Source organism: Topomyia yanbarensis, chromosome 3 (assembly GCF_030247195.1).
Source record: "Topomyia yanbarensis strain Yona2022 chromosome 3, ASM3024719v1, whole genome shotgun sequence".
Lineage (NCBI taxonomy): Eukaryota > Metazoa > Arthropoda > Insecta > Diptera > Culicidae > Topomyia > Topomyia yanbarensis.
The window spans coordinates 417,867,001-417,885,417 of NC_080672.1; the positions used below are offsets into that span (position 1 = coordinate 417,867,001).

At 38.0% G+C, this 18,417-nt stretch overlaps 1 protein-coding gene across 1 annotated transcript; it reads left to right on the forward strand.

Moving 5' to 3' along the window:
• Positions 1-352: 352 nt before the first annotated feature.
• Positions 353-17,281, forward strand: LOC131688374 (ionotropic receptor 75a-like). Its single transcript, XM_058972581.1, has 5 exons — positions 353-390; positions 15,231-15,866; positions 15,920-16,238; positions 16,296-16,954; positions 17,012-17,281. The coding sequence occupies exons 1-5, from the start codon at positions 353-355 to the stop codon at positions 17,271-17,273; spliced, it is 1,914 nt and encodes a 637-aa protein (XP_058828564.1). The 3' UTR covers positions 17,274-17,281.
• Positions 17,282-18,417: the final 1,136 nt, after the last annotated feature.

Genomic DNA, 18,417 nt, shown 5'->3' on the forward strand with positions numbered 1-18,417 from the left:
ATCCATTCAAAGTTTGTGTCACTTATTAAATCTTCGAAAACAAGCCACCGTTAGACGGGTTAAATCCGCCAGCACTCGATACACCATCACCGTATTGAGACAATGAAACAGAGCAATCCGTTGGATGTGATAAAGAACGAATCCAATGTCAGCTGCCGAAACCCGGATTCTCGGTGGTAGTTTCAGTGCGTTGATCACCCGAATCGAATAGTGGATGTTGAGTCGCTTCAGCTCAGCCCGCGCCGCCCGGTTGTCGATGATGGCATCCCGGGTGAAGAGTATTGCCATTCCGGTTGCCGCCGTTGTCGATAGCTTCAGGAGTAAACTGCCTAGCTGTGTCCCCTCGGTCATGATGATGTTGGATAACTGGCGGGTGTGCGGTCTTATCGGGTATACACTCGAGTATGCTTTGCTGTTCGCTTTTCGTGGGTGGGCTTATACGGCCGCCGCCGGCGGTGGGCGCTCGTGACCGCTTAGGATAGCGCAGTTTTTTACTGGAGATTAGATAAAGATAGATATTCGTGTCGGTGCTGATATATTGGGGATTTATTAAAAATTGATAATCGGGGTGGGTGGAATTGTTTTTGTGGTGTTTTTGCACACGCATGGTTAAATGTCTCAAGCCACTCGATGATTAGTGAGGGTATAGTTATTATTTATGGGACAGTCCCATATATACGTTGTTTTGATCGCTCAACTTTACTCGTGAATTAAAAGAAACTGTTCATCATAGAAATTTGAAATTTCAAAAATAGTCCTCTATATAAAGATTATTATAGTGAAAGTAGTTTTTATAAATTCTGTTTCAATATTCTGTTTTGAGCGCTCAAAATGGACCCGTCAGTTTTGGCAGGGGCAAACAGCAAAGTTCAATACATTTTTGGTTTATTTTTATGTCTTGTAGTGCTTTGGTTTTTTCTCTTCGTTTATTTTTTCTGCAGTAATTACAACGCATTTTTTGAAAATTTAACTGTTTTCGCATTTTATGATTAAACAGTATATTATTTTTTCAATTGGTTTGAGAAAAGCGCTTTTGATATTGGCCAACCTACACCATCAGCTCAACTTGTTGAGTTGGCGTAGGTTGGCCATGCCTCAATAAACCGGTAAAGAATGACCCAAGGAAAGATCGAAGAATATTTAAAGGCCAGAGAGAGAGAGAGAGAGAGAGAGAGAGAGAGAGAGAGAGAGAGAGAGAGAGAGAGAGAGAGAGAGAGAGAGAGAGAGAGAGAGAGAGAGAGAGAGAGAGAGAGAGAGAGAGAGAGAGAGAGAGAGAGAGAGAGAGAGAGAGAGAGAGAGAGAGAGAGAGAGAGAGAGAGAGAGAGAGAGAGAGAGAGAGAGAGAGAGAGAGAGAGAGAGAGAGAGAGAGAGAGAATAGGGTAAAAATCACGAAGCCCAAAAAAGAAACCTGTACCTTAAAACATCTACCGAGTCTCGTGAATCTTCACGATCAATCTCCAGAAGGAGGCCCAAACCACCCTACCTCGGATGCCAGCGAAAACACCGTGTTCCAAACTATCATCTGACCAATAACTACCAACTCCACCAGTGTTACAATCAACACTCATTCTTATCAACCCACCGGATGACCCATCCATGTTAAACATATATAATTCAGCTTAGAATGACCATGCGGGGTAAAAAACTGAAAAGCTGACCTTTGCCAACTCAGATCCAGGGGGGTACAATAAGTACCCTAAATGATCAAATCTGTTGCATTTTGTAATTGTTTTTTTTCGATCCGAAATCTCTTTCCGCCCATAGTGATGTTTCTAATGTGCTCATCATAGCATGCTGTGCGTTTAACTATCATTTTTCGATTGGTTTGTACGGTTTAATTTCTCGCGTTTTTTTTTTGAAAAGGGCCAATAAGCATGCTGTCAAAATCCACTTTGGGAGAAAATTCTAGAAAAACGACTAATCGCCGATTATTAATCACAGCAGTAAACGAAAGAGAAAAGAAACGTTAGCATCCAGTCTCGACGAGTTACGGTTTGTCTGGAATTTTCTCTCAAAGTGAATTTTGACAGTATACTTATTGGCCGTTTACAAAAACACGCGAGATTTCTTCGTATTCACGTCATGTGGAATGAAAAGGGTGTGACTAAATGAACAACTTTGAGTACCACTCTTCTTTGGATGAACTACTAGGAAGCGGCAGAAAACTCGGATCTTCGAACACGAAACTGGATCAGAAAGTGGTATCTCTAATTAGGAGACACAAATCAATATCGAAATTGGTCAACAAAGCGAAAACGAGTATCTGAATGATCCAACGTATCAACAAATTATATTTTATTATATTATATTATATTATATCTATATATATATATATATATATATATATATATATATATATATATATATATATATATATATATATATATATATATATATATATATATATATATATATATATATATATATATATATATATATATATATATATATATATATATATATATATATAAAAATCAATGTATGTTTGTATGTATGTCCGCTAACTACTTCTAAACTACAAGTCCGATCTTGATGAAATTTGGTATACGTATTCTTCCCCCCAAGAAGATATTCATGGCATTGTTTTTTTGAGAAGGGGGGGGGGGGTACACTGAGTTTAAGGGAGGGGGGGGAGGTTGTTTTTTAGGCAAATAATTATTTGTATCTCCAAATTTATTAGTATTTGACATATGTATTTCTCCGACTGTGCCAATGGTCGATAGGAGTGGACCATGAAAGGGGGGGGGGGGGGAGAAGAGAGTTCTGAAGTAAACCTTATCTATTCATTCAATGTGATTATTAGCGATGAATAAAATTTTGACATAAGTATTTCTTCCACTAAGGAAATGGTCATGGGGTGGTTTTTGTGCACGACGGGGAGGGTGAGAAGTACCTAAGCCGAGGAAAAGGAGAGGGAGGTGGGGGGGGGGTGTACTGAAGAACTTTTTAGCTACATATATTATAAATATTTCTTCCACCAAGAAGGTGGACATGATTGTTGGTTTCGGAATCTGAAGGAGAGGGAGGGTTTCTGATGCAATATCTGTCAATTACTTCAAAAATCTACAATTTTGTTGCATGTATGTTTACCAGCACATAAATGGAATGGCAAGAATTTATTTGATAGAGATCTATTACGCGAATGACAGCATAATATTGATGAATTGCAAAAATTTGTCGAAAATTAAATTGAAAATTGCACTGGCGATCGCTTCATCTGAAGTTAAATCAACATTGCTGGATGATGGACGAACAGCTCTGCCCTAAAATACGTAAAAACGTTACAATATCAATCAAAATTCGGGTGTAAGCAAAATGCTGAAAGAATGCAACACTGTTATATAGGACGAATTCACGATGACCCATAAAAGGGACAAATCGTATATTTGGTGGCGTGGTCGGCGATCTTTGTCAAATTTTACCCGTTAGTCGACACCTACTGATGAAATCAGTTCTTGCTTAAGGGGGTAGGATTATTGTTGAAAAAAATATCGTACTCAAAAAAAAAATGGCGATTCCGAGAGTGTTAGTCTATTCAGTCCATAATGCAACATTTAAGCAATATTTTCATAAATGTTCACCGCAAAATATTGAAAATTGGGTGCGTTACAGTGAATCTTCAGGAGACACCTCGAATAAATGCGATGTACAGCATAACTCAAAATCTACTGAACCAAATTGTTTGAAATTTTGCACAGTTCTTCTTCATATCATAACATTATTAAAGATCATAACATTGTTCACAAAAATAAGTTTTATTATTTTTTTAACGAAAATTGCATTTTTAGCTGCAGAATGCTACGAAAAATTTAAATATGAAGAAAAAATAAAAGCTTCGATCAATACCTGGGGATATGTAGAAGAACTGTGCAAACCTTGAAAGCGATTGGTCCAATATATTTTGATTTATGATGTACACCACAAAGCAAGTTTTCAACGAGATACCTCCGGAGATTCTCTGTAACTGGCTCAATTTTCAGTATTCTGCTATGGTATTTGATGTAATATTATTCAATTGTGCAGTGATTATATGGAAAGTGAATGAATATACTAACACTCTCTGTATCGCCAAAATATTTTTTTAAATGCGCCATTTTTTATGAATTAACTTTACCCACGTCCATCAACACTCCGTTATGTCTTCGTATCATTGGAAATATGTTTCGAAAACAGAACTTTTCACTATATGTGCATTCTTTTATTGAATGATTCTTATAGTCACCTTCGCAGGTCAATTCGCCAAAAAAGTTAGATATATGAATTGGGAAAATGTTAATCGATGCAACAATAAATTCGACCACATTTCCACATGATTTTGTAAAATAATACAATCCGTTGAAGAATTAATCTATCTATGGATTATCGTGCTGAATTATTTAATTCAGTCAATCCACCATGCTTTCAGGAGTATTGATTTTATACGTAACCTACCCAGCAGTCTCCGTCAGACGAGGGTTTTTATATTTAATCGAAAGAAAAAAGTTCTTTCTACGAATTTTTGCGATTAAGGAAGTTGCTTAAGGTGTAAATTGACCTAAAAATATTCGAAAATTGACAATAACTTTGTTGTTTCGAGAGCTACAGATTCATCGTTGTTATAAAAAATATGTATTTTATCACTTTTAACAACTTTATAGAAGACACTTTTAATAATAAAAAGTAATCGTAAAAAGTTATTTTCGAAAAACTGTTTTAAGGGGTCTATCGCAAGTAAACCTACATATCTCGCTACAGTTACTATATAGAGCTTTGGTATCTTCAGTAAAGTTTTTCACAATAATATTTTCTAGAACTTTACTGAAGACAGCGAGCTTCTAGCAAAATTATTTGGGGAAATAAATTTTCTATCTCACTTTTAGAGGATTACTCACTCAATTAATTATGTCAAAGGATGCATCTATATTTTTTATCTAGAAACTTCTTCGAAAAAATCCATTCTCCAAAACCAATGATTCAGGAGTTATTGAATTTTGATTGTGAAAACGTCGTTTTGCAACACTGTGCACCGCATGTGTTGCAATTGAAACTTTGTGTGCCTATTATATTAGTTACTGCGCAACATCGACACACCACAACTGTGCTTTGGTTGAAAAATTTCATTTAAGCGACCATTGTAACTAGAAAATATAAAAGAGCAGATGTACTGCTACCTCGAACTCGAATGATACCAAGGAATTTCAAACGATTGTGTGTAGGAAAACAGAGCAATTTATTTAATTGTGCTCCAGGTGGTCAAACTAAGAACATTGTCTATCCGCGAGAATTACAATAAGTTTCTTCTTAGTAACAAAAATATTTGTTATTTTTAGTATACAGTAGGATTCCGTTTTTGGCAACAATACTTTTTTTTCAGTTGCCAAAACTGGAACCGTGCCAAAAATGGAACCTTACTTTAAAAGCTTTTATTTTCAATTTGCGAAATCACAAATGTCACAAAAACATTATTTATTTAAGAATATGTGAAACGGAATGAAATAATAGAAAAAAAAACAACAAATTTAACTTTATTCGCTTTGCCCGCCTCCATAAAATATAGTGAATATGACTCCTATGTTTGGAAACAAAGTCAAAAGCGATATCCATTATTGCAACAAAATGATTATTGAGCATTTTTCAAAAGATTTACTATGAACAAAAATAATGTTGCCAAAAACGGAGCCCGTTTGTTGCCAAAAACGGAATTTTTTGTTGCCAAAAATTGAGCATGCCAAAAACGGAATCTTACTGTATTTAAAATATTTCGTTAAGTCGAAGCGGGTGTAGCGAAGCGCACCGGGTTACAGCTAGTTATATTATATTATATTATATTATATTATATTATATTATATTATATTATATTATATTATATTATATTATATTATATTATATTATATTATATTATATTATATTATATTATATTATATTATATTATATTATATTATATTATATTATATTATATTATATTATATTATATTATATTATATTATATTATATTATATTATATTATATTATATTATATTATATTATATTATATTATATTATATTATATTATATTATATTATATTATATTATATTATATTATAAAATTATAATTATATTATAAAATACATACATGAAGCCGCAACCAGAGCAAGACTCAAGCTGGATGATGGCTACCTAGATTCATTCATACATAAATCATTCATCACTATAGGATTCTAATTTGGTCGTTATATTCATAACAATCATTATATGCATTATATTCAGAATTTCATACATTACATTTCATATACAAATTAAATAAGATTGGGTTGGGAGCATCAGGGTATCATTCAAGTTACTACTTGGACAAGATGTCGTGGGTCGCCAGCTTCTAGTCACAAAATATGAATACTACTAACGAGCGCATAATTCTTCAGGATCATGCGGTTGCTGGGAATGTTCTTCTGATAAGCGATAACAAGATTGACGCACCCTTCTCACACAAACCATCAGGTAGTGCCTTAACAAGTATTGAAAATTGAGTTATGTAACTGACTGGATCTTTTCGTTTGAAGGAGATTCTCTGTCCCTTCGGATTGCGCATAATTGACTCCGTTTATGAATCCACCCCATTTTGGCCCTTTATACAACGTTAATGTGAATGTCGATTGATAACATAATTGTATCCTTACTGTTAAAAGCATCTTCAGCCACCGGAGTATTCCATGCACTGATGGTGGGTTCCTATATCATCATCATCATCAGAATGGCCACCACAGTTCGAGAGTTTGTTGAAAAATGTACGGTTTGCAGGGAGTGCAAGCCTGCAACTACGTTACAGCATCCCGTGATGGGAAAGCAAAGAATTTCCCCAAAACCTTTTCAAATCTTAGCCATTGATATTATCCAATCGCTTCCACGTTCCAAATCAGGCAATATGCATTTGCTCGTCCTGATGGACATATTTTCGAAGTGGACTTTACTGTTCCCGGTGAAAAAGATTAGTGCTGATCTAGTTATCAAGACACTAAAAGAACAGCGGTTTCGGCGGTATTCGGTGTCAGAAATTGTAATTACAGACAATGTTAGCAGTTTTTTAAGTAAAAATTTCAAAGATTTCTTGAGAGAATATATTGTGATGCACTGGGCCAATGCTCGCCACCACAGCCAAGCAAACCCAGTAGAGCGGTTGAACAGAACCATAAATGCTTGCATCCGGACTTACGTTAAGTCGGACCAATGAACATGGGACTCAAAAATCTCCGAAGTTGAGTGTACAGTACACTAAACAATACACTGCATTCATCCACAGGGTTCTCACCCTATCGAATACTCTTTGGTTACGAGATCGTTGCTAGTGGGGACGAACATCGGCTAGATGTGATCACCACTGAGATCTCTGAGCAAGACAGATTGAAGAAAAAACTACAAATCGATCAAGATGTCTACGGCACCGTGATTAAGAATTTAAAAAGAGCCCCCGAGAAGAGCACTAAAACTTACAACCTTCGCTTTCAAAAGCCAGCGCCAGTTTACTCGGTTGGCCAGAAGGTTATATAGAAAAAGTTTTTCACAGTCTTCGGCAGGGGAAAACTTTAACGCTAAGTTGGGGTCGTCGTATATTTGAATTTTTTCTACGTTCGAGTTTTGAAAATCTGTGTTAACTCTATCGACAGTGAAGTGAATCCTTGTGAAGTTTCGATTCTATAGATCTTGATTTATGTATGGGACACGTCAATTTTTGCTCTGCGAATAGGAACAAGTGTATTTAGAGGTTGGATATTCAATATAACAGGCGACAAAGCGCGGAAGCATTGAAGCTAGAAGTGATGTAGGCGGCAGCATGAAACCGGATTCTACCGGAAAACTATCCTGGATTGCGATTTCCATTCTAGCTCCTTCAGGAGTGAGAGCGGATTCAGTCGAGGAACGCCGCGGATTCAATATCAGCAGAGCCAGAAGTCTAGACATCAGAGTTTTCAACTTCATAGCGCTTTAGCAAGACTGGATGGATAGATCGTTCAAATTGTAATTTTACAGTGTCTTTTGGCCCTCCATCGTCATTGTATGCGTGATTGCTTGGAGCTCTAGGGCAGTTTTGCTAGAATTTTCCAGTCACCTACACTACTTCATCAGGGTTAGGAAGGTTCAATGCGTTGAAAAGATATCTCTTAAAATCATGGTGTTATCTTCGGCTTAGAGACCGGAACTATATGTGAAATTATTAGTGGTAGGGCTTGTGTCAGTTTTTCAATTGTTGATATGCCTTGTATTCGATTTTGTTTGTATTAAATAATACAAACAAGATCGAATACGAGACAAATCGACAATTGCAATATTGCAGATTTGAGCGAGTAAAGGCGCTTTAACCTAGGCGTATTAGCCAGGGCAAGGTGTAAATACCTCTGTCCCATCCCAAAGGACCAAAGGAGTGACATTGTTTCTTCCTCCTTTAAGATTCAAAACTATTCGTTAATTAAATTATTCATTAAATGAATAATTTGATTGCCGTCTAATTTCGAAACATCTTCAAACCCAACTCTGCACAGTAGGCCTGGCCGTTTTAATATTTGCGACATATGATAATATGCTTCAAATATCAATATTGACAAGAAAAACACTACAGAATAACTGCAGTGTTCTCCAGGATGCTTTTCAATACCGGCTGTGTAAGGGTTAGAATAGAATAGTTGGGGTCGTCGTATATTTTATGCAAAATCATCTCTAAGCGAGGAACGAATTCCTACGAGCTTGAAGATGCAACCGGGAAGAATATAGGCATTTTTTCTGCAGCGGATCTAAAACCGGGAATCCCGGAATAGGAATAATAAAAAGCATCACTTCCATTGTTAAATATGTTCATTATGGTTTTCTGATTAATATTCAATGTTATTTGTCAAGCAATGTTTTTCTTTGTAAATTATATTAGTCTCAAGGTCAAAGTCAAAGTTGATGAAACAAACGAAGTTCAAATGTACTGTTATGGTCCGTCAATTTTAAGTATCAATGTCTTAATCCTGTTTTCCGTAAACTCTAAAGCAATCTATTCCAAAAGGTAATAGCGAGATTAAAGTTACACCGATCAATGCAAACTAAACAAACAATCCCGTCAATTTTCTCTGCTATGATTAATCGTTAAATTGTATAGAATATTTTGTTTGTATCTAAATTATGTTAAAATAGGAAACACTAAAAATAAAACAAAACGGTCTAATAGGATAAAATAAATAAATATTAACAGGAACAGGAAACGGTTGGGAAAGCCGCGGAAAAAGAGCACTAGAAGGTGAAAGGGTTGGGAAAATGAAAAAGTTATAGATAAAAAGTTAAAGTTTTGAAAGGAAGAAGTAGCATTGGTAGAAACTACTACACCATAGGAAAGGTAAAGGAAGACAATCTAAGTAAGCCCAGTGGTCCGTAGAAATCTCTCTCTCTTTCCCAGGATCAAGACCCAGCAAGTGTTGCCCAGCAACCATTGGAGTGGCCTATTGTCCGGGATCAGCGATTCCCCACAGGGTCCACGGCGTATCCACAATCAGCGAAAAGCCATTATACGTGGCGATCATCTCATCGAGAAACCGAGAGACACCTCGACGGTTTGCGAAAACCCCACGAACGAAGGAGAAACCCTAGAAAGCGAGAGGTCGCCCAGTACGCGGGGCCAGCCAGTCCCGAGTAACCCACCTTAGGGTGCAGCAACGACGAGTTCGTCATCCACGAGCCAACCGCCCACGAGTTTCCCACCCACGAGTCCACCGTTTCCAACCGCGATCCCGCATCCGCCGGCCGGCCAGCAGCTTACACACGATTGTAAGTAGGTTTTTATAAAAAAAGTGTTAAAGATAAGACCGTGCATTTTGATCCTTTGGTTGGTGTTCATGTCCGTGGGCCGACCTTGAGCCACCGAACCTCAAGTTCGTGCTAGCCAGCAAAAGAGACCTTTGGAGTCCACCCCAGACGGTCCCCGTAGCTCTGACCAGGGACTAGGGGCAATGTAATAGCGGGTCCTTCTGATCCGCTAAGTAACACATGAGTCGCATTACGCAACCTGTCAAATTGAGAAGTAAGCTCTATAATAAAATATCAGGATAACGTGAACAGATATCTTGAAATCATGAACATAAACCACACTATTCGTGACAAAAATGTCAAAAATCGTAACTAAGATCCTGAAATCAAGAACATACGAAACATAAATCTCTACTCGTGACAAAAATATCACGACAACGTAAATACAAAATCACGAAAATCATGACAAAGTTCCTGAGATCATCAACATAAATCCCATTACTCGTAATTAAAATGTCTAAAATCGTGACGAAGATCCTGAGATCATGAACATGAATCACTCTACTCATGACTAAAATATGACGATAACGTGAATAGAAATTACGAAATGCGCGACTATGATCCTGAAATCATGAACGTATATTACGCCACTCTGACAAAAAAAATCTGATGTAAACTCATGAATAAAATAGCACGGTTACGTAATGAGGAATCACGAAAATCGCGAATAAACTCCTGAAATCATGAACATCGTTTGACTGTCGGCTGTTTATTCCCAAATTATGAACAAAAATAATAACAAAAACTAAACATGTCTAGGGAACAACAACAGTAACCCAACCGAAAATTCGAATGTAACGCCATGTATATACTCGGGGTGAAATAGTTTTTTAGGAACACAAATAGTTTCATGAATACGAGTTTTATTATGCACAATTTCAGGAATTTGGTCACGATTTTCGTAAATCGTTCAGTTCACGAAATCATGATCTTTTGTTCATGAATTTATGAACGGATTTTTTTTCCGCGTAATAATTAAGATTTTATGGCACTCTTGAAGCCCTTCTTAAAACTTAGAATGCATTTGTACTGTGCCAAAAACTAGAAATGCTATACTTGGGAAGTCTGTGTAAACTGTTTAAGTGGTGTGTTGTACCAGGCCCGTAGGCAGGATTTTGATTCGGGAGGGGATTTAAAAAATTATTGCATAAAGCTTTTAATTCTGATGACTTGATATAGTCACTAGGAACTAGATGAAATTTTGAAAATTCCTAATGAAAACAATTCCAAATCTAAGACAATCCTAAAAACATGTTCTTTGTCACAAGAAGGGATATAGTAAATCAACGAATTATTGATGTTGAATTTCATTTTTATTATTTATTTACAAGTTACAATTTACGCTCGTTACAACAATTGATATTCTAGAGTTCGCAGTATCTATGCACTAACCGAACATGACAATCCTTAACGGTGCTGGGATACGCAAGCTGTTCTAAGCTACACGTTTAAAAGTTATAGAAGACGCTAAATCAAAATGAGCAGAAAAATATCCAAAAAATGTTCGAACGAAAAGGATGTCGAAATTTGCACAAAATCTTTTGATTTAGCAAGCGATTTGCAGATGCGCAGAAACGGTTCAACTTCTATTTTCTTGATCTGGTGTTCTGCAACTATTACCAGTTTTAAGGCCACATTTTTGGTATATTCATTTTAAAGGAAACTATTTGAAAGACTGTCCTTGGTTTGGCAGATCAGAGCCCCAGTTAGGGAGGTGATCAATGGGATCAAATATATTGCAATGATTTAATCAACTAAAGGAAACTGCCCAGAATTTAATCTATTAAAGAAAATTGCCCACAAATCAAATTGAAATCACTAATATCTTCTAATTTAATCTCTTGAGTCGATTTCAAGTTATTGATTAATTTTTCTCCACGATCTCTGATCATCTCTCTCATTTTATTCCATAACGAACAAAAATAGAACGAAACACAGTCATATACTGAAAACGTGAAATCGAAACAATCATCCCAACTTATTGACTTATAGACTCAACTAGTTACTACATTTTAGTCGCTCTCTGTGATAGTCTACTGATGTCTGTTCACTGCATCGTCACGACGTTTTCAAACTTACATAGACATTAATTGGAAACCATCGAAAGAGACTAAAATGTTTACAACATTAAGTTTATTATGATTGATTGATTAATATGTGGTTTAGCATCAATTGACATCCGATGGAAAGTAAGGATAAAATCACGAATACAGGAGGTACACCAAACGCAAATGAATCTACACCTACGGCTTCAAACTAAACGAAAGGGCGAAAACAGGCTTGAACGGCATTGGAATTAGTTTTGCCTTGCGACTGCCATCAATCTGTTTTGATTTCTCTGTAGTGGCCGCCACCATCATTTACGATGTATCCTGGAAGCTGGAGAACGTAATCTCAGAATCGAGGCGAAAGTATTTTCTCGTCTACGGGTGAGGGTCACACATGCTGAGACTATCTGTTTAATCTGCAATGTGAGAACGTCGATCGAATTATTAACTGCAGGGAACTAGAGGACCCTGGTCGGCAGCACAATCTGTGAGGAGGTCCCACTGTCATCCGAATTTAGTTAGCTTCACATCGGTTTGCAAAGAAAACATATCCAGGTAACTCCAGGTGGACACGGTCTGCACAGATCTTAACGCCGCTTTCGGCACAGTTTACCATGGGATACTACTAGCAAAGCTTGATAAACTAGGATGTACCACGAGATTCTGCCACTGGCTTCGATCCTACCTTGTACATTTGCGAAGTTGTCGTGCAAATTGGTGACAACGTGTCTGAATCCTTTTCTAATAATTCCGGAGTTTCTCAAGGTAGTACACTAGGTCCATTACTATTTTCATTGTTCGTGAATGATGCGGTCTTCGTTCTAATGCGACTAAGGGAAACTGTTTTTTGCCGACGACTTGAAAATATTTCTTGTCATAAGGAATGAAGCCGATTACCATAAGCTACAGTGTCTCGTTGATACATTTTACAACTGGTGTCAAAGAAACATGTTGATCCATAGTGTTACGAAATGTTTTGTCATCAGTTTTAATCGTACAAGAGACATGCTTAATTTCAAGCACAACATTGCTGGAACTCATCCTTCTACAATGTAGGTGTAATTCGGACCGCCATTTTTTTAAATTCTTTTTGAATGCCATTATGTTTACCTATGAAATGTTTATTGGAGAAACTCCTTAAGAAACAAAAAGGGGTATTCTTAGTATGTATACCAACAATAAAGATGTGACACAAGGTGCTAAAAACGCATAAAAATCCTGTCAATCCCATTTTTATAAAAATGTTACCAAGGCCCTTTCATAAATGATGTCGCGTATTGACAGTTGGGGAAAAGCCATGAATTACCGAGAGAAATACTAAAAATTTGAAACTTATTAGTGGAGCGGAATTAATAAAACCAACAATAATTTTTAAACTTTGTTTCTGTGAGACATTGTTTATGAATGGACCCCAAACAAACAATATTTTATAACGAATATTACGTAGCATCAATGACAGCGCAGTGGGATTAAAACCAAATTCCCCCTGGGTCGTGCAAAACTGAGAAGCAACATCAATTTCGGCGCAGAGAATAGACTTCCATTTCAAGCGTATAAGTTGAGTAAAAGGCTCATTCATGCTCTGTCGTCATTTCGCTTAGTGCGTGCGTATTAATGAATTGATATCCAAGTGATCGTTATAATTATGGGATATGCCAGAATGGTGGTCGTAATGGTCTAGCAAATATTACAGAGTTGCTGGGAAAATAATATTCGTGACATTAGGATTATCAGCGCTCTCTGATTTAGTAAATAGTCAATTGATCCGCTTCATACCTAGGGGACCCAAGAGGAGAGCAGGAACAAGACAGAGGCGGAATCAATGCGAAGTTTATATTGGATCACTGACAATTTAACACGCGTTGTTAGCAGCTTGATACATTGGATTAGACAAAATAGAGGACTTGACGTTTCACATTTTGAGACAAACAGGCGTAAAATTTAGTCCTGCTGCCGAGAACCTGTGTTTACTTGGCAGACAGTTGCTAATTCGTCAGATTTTGCAAATTTTGCTTCACGGGATGGACCAAGATCCCCTAAGCTATAAGCTGCAGTCCTATCAACCCGCAAAAAAGAAACTCCTTAAGAAACCAAAAAAAAAAAATTGCTCTATCAAAACTTAATCTGGTTAGTCACAGCTGTCGATTGTCGCATCATATATTTTCTTTGTTGTGGCGTGTGCACTTGTGTACGTAGCCGCAAGCTGCTGAACGGTGGTGGATGGAATAGGGGGTCCGAATAGCCCCGTACGCTCATTTCGCACAAAAGGGGTGAGTGTCTTATAAATATCACCCAAATTGGGGTGAAAATTTCACCCAAACAAAAATCATTTAATAAATAGGAGCACCATGCTTTCCGAAATACTTTCGTGCTATTATTTTACTTTCATGTGTTGCTTTAACCACGGTTTTATCATTTTAATGATTTTTGTTTTGAGGATGGCAACAAAATGAAACACGTTGTATCTCCTTTCTAAAAAAACTTAAAAATTAGATTCAGCTATCAAAGCTAATGTTTTGGAATAGCGGTTCCACGAATATGTACGACAGTCAGAAAGTTTTGCAATTTTCTGAGAAATCGAAGGAGCCCGAACTACCCCCACGGTCTTAATAACCCCGGTTCCCCTACAAATTCAAATGCAAACCGTTAAATACAAATTCTCTTTGAGAAGGCTCACAGTGAATTCTCAATGATGCCAATTTAATATGTTCCGTTCAAGGTATTTTATCCACAAGGTGGGCGATCCGCGTCCATCAAAATCCACCTAAGAGCTGGATGGGTACCTACCCTATGGCCTACATGTTCAATGAAGCCACCACCATTACATCAGTGGTCAAAGAAGGCTCAAATAAAACTAAATCCAGGATAATTATAAGCTTGGACGTGCGACTAGTTAGGTGAACAGCGATGTATACGATCGTCACGTAACAACAACATGGAACGGATTGACATGCTTAAACATCTTCGGACAGATAAATATTACAATTTTTGGGACAACATGCTTCGTTCAGTATTTCCATTTTTAATTCATTAATAGCAAGTCTAAATCGTTCGTCAGCCATCTTCACAATCTCCGGGGTCCACTCGTACTACTCTGGTATATCAATGCTTTAGTCAACGAAAGGCCTCCTTCGATTGCCTTCTGAAACTCAAATACAAAACGAAAATCAGAATTAAACAAACACGTTATTAAAGTTAAATTGCCCAGTTCCATTGCAAACAAGACTAATTTTCTTTGATTATATTTACCCGATGCAAATCAAAGCCCTCGCGTACAGAGGTTCCCAATGAGTATAAAATGTCTGTTGGTCACGAACTTTGCTAACAAAATTTCAATAACTCCAAGAAAATGAGAACTGGGAAAGTAGTTCTGCTATTGTTTTGCATTTGCAGAACTTCCATCGCACTGGACCAGTCCGTTCCGTCGGTTCTGTTGGATCTGCTGAAAACCATTCGGTACCCTTTGAAGGTAACCATTATGACTTGCTGGGAAGAACCGACTCGGAAGCAGTTTTTCGACACCTTGAACGATTGGTATCTCACTTCGTTCACCGATGATCACATCAGTCAGTTTCCAGCGGATATCAATGATCATCAGACCTTCCTGGTGGTGGATTTGAGCTGCTCAAATACAATGGAACTGTTAAAGTCAGCTGGACAGCTGCTCTACATCAAGTATCGGTGGTTGATTTTGCGGTCGGATTTTCTGGTGGACGGTCACCCCGACGAGGATACTCAGATACAGTTTTTCCTGGAAAGTTTGGACGATCTTCCACTGTTGGTTAGCAGTGAGATTTTCTTCTTTGTCAAAAGAGGAACAGGTCATTTTTCGATCAACCAAATATTCAGAAGTGGAGTTGGCAGCTCATTGATGGTGGAATTGTTCGGTACCTGGATAAATGGAAGTTTGATTGAAGAGCGGGATTTGACCGTGACTTCGGTTAGAAGATTGAACTTGCATGGGCATACACTGCGTGCTTCAATGGTCGTTACTAATCCCGAAACGCTGCAGCATCTCACAGATTACAAGTAAGTTACTGCTGTCCAATAACAACTGATTAACACCATTATCATTCAAACAGAGAAAAACACATCGACACTATCACAAAGGTTAATTACGTCCTAACGAACAACCTGATCCATTACATGGGGGCTCGGGTGAACTACTCCGTAGTGTCCAGTTGGGGCTACTACAACACCAGCACGAAACGATGGGATGGCATGATTGGAGAACTGTCACATCAAACAGCTGACCTGGGGGCGTCTCCTTTGTTCTTCACTAGCGACCGAATTGCTGTGATCGAGTACGTTGCCATGACGTCGGCCACTCGCTCAAAGTTTATCTTTCGATCACCGAAGCTTTCCTACACGGAGAATGTTTTCCTGTTGCCGTTTGATGATGTATTTTTATTTAAAACCTGTAATCCGAAGATGCTGAGTTTGATATTTCTATTCTAGTTAGTCTGGATCTGCATCGCTGCTGTAATTCTGCTGGCATCGGGTTTACTGGTGGTCACCGTCTTGGCGGAAGTACGCATCTCATTTGTTCAAGAAGACCTACACGATGCCACGCTTCTACAACCGACCTTCCGTGATACTTTACTCATGACCTACGGAGCGACCTGTCAGCAGGGTTCGTCCAGTCTGCCGCGGAGTTTCTCCGCGCGAACAATCACCTTGATAACCTTCACCGTTCTAATGTTCCTGTACGGGTGCTACTCGGCAAACATTGTCGCTCTGCTGCAGAGTCCATCGACGAAGATACGCACCCTGGAGGACCTGCTGGCGTCCCGGTTGAAGTTCGGTGCCCATGATACGGTGTTCAATCGGTACTATTTTTCCCACGCAATGGAACCGACGCGACAGGCGATCTACGAACGCAAGATACGGCAACCGTCTGGGTCGGAGAATTTTATTCCGCTCGAGCAAGGAATCGATCAGATCCGGCAGGGTCTGTACGCGTTTCACGTGGAACAGGGCGTCGGGTATAAGGTTATTAGCGAGACCTACCAGGAGGATGAGAAATGTGGCCTTCAGGAGATTCAGTATCTGCAGGTGATCGATCCGTACTATGCGATCCAGAAGAATTCGTCTTTTAAGGAGCACGTTAAAATAGGGTTGGTCGTTGGTTTTATAACTAGCAGGTTATCGGATTAATCCGGATCTATTTGCAGGTTGTTCCGGCTGAACGAACACGGTATTCAATATCGCGAGAATGCCAATCTGTACACCAAAAAGCCAAAGTGCACCGGTGGCGGGGGTAAATTTGTGCCGGTCAGTCTGGTGGACACGGAACCCGCTATTCTGGTGATCGTTTGGGGTGCCGGATTATCTGCGCTGCTTTTTGTGGTCGAAATGATTTGGGTGCAGATTTTTAAGCGTTTTGTGTATTGGAAAGATACTCGAGGGGTGCCTCGAATTGCCTACGCTAATTAATTATTATGAACTGGGAAAAACAAAAAGTTGTTTTATTACATTGATAGAGCAGAACTTTCAAATGATTTCAAAATTAATTAAGCATATCGTCAAATGACCTAATTCAGACAACATGCTTGATGATGTAGAACATTTTACGATTAATTAACCACAAGCTATTTCTCTCTAATTTTGATGAAATTAGAAGTGAACTGCTTCTACCGGAGTTCCTATTCTAGGAAGCAACTCCCTGTTCCCCAGTAGAGCCAAGAGTAACAACGGTAACGTTTTGCGAGCAACAGGTTGGCATCAGGCAAAACTCTTAATTTAATAAACGTTGTAAATGTGCTCGCTTCGTTGCTACCGGAGAAAGTTAGCTCATACATTATTCCGGACAGATAAATCCCTTAAGCTAGTGCGATGAGTTCAGTTAGGAGAAAATTTTATTTTTATAACGAGATTCCGGTGAGAATATTTTTTCAACAATGTAATTATGATACACACACGCTCGAGCATGATAAATTAATTTGGTAAACTTACTGGTTGACAGTGCAAATCCGGCATATTAAAATGCATGCTTCTAGTTTCCGTCATCGTTAAAAAAGTGGATCAAGACATGAAAATTTCATATTACCAATACTTTGTTCTACCAACCAAAAAAAATCACTTCAATTCAATCGATTGTGGTTACTTCACCGCTAACGATAATAGGGGAGACAAGTGGAATGACATAATAAAAAGTGACTGCTCTTCCAATTATCCATGCAATCAGTAATGAGGATATAGCGATGTTACAACGAAAACCACTTTAGCAACGACTGTCTGACCTAGATAGCTTCTAGACTTGTTGGAGAAGATTGTAGAAATATAGAAGGAAGGATACGTTGAGGGATGAGGCACTCAACATGTGCACTAATTTATGTATGTAGAGTGTATACTCTATTTGGTATTTGTTTTCATCTTATGGTAAGGGAAACCATCAGAGCCCTCTTTGTACCATTTATAGGCTTGAAACAGTGCTCTTATTTGCAACCGTGGTTAGAAAAATTCTGACAGAATTATCATGTAGTAATATGAGATTCATCGTTCATAACGCCATTAGAGGATGAAAAGTAATTTCGCCAAGAATTTAAAGTTTTAAAAGGAAAACTACATGTAAGTTGGG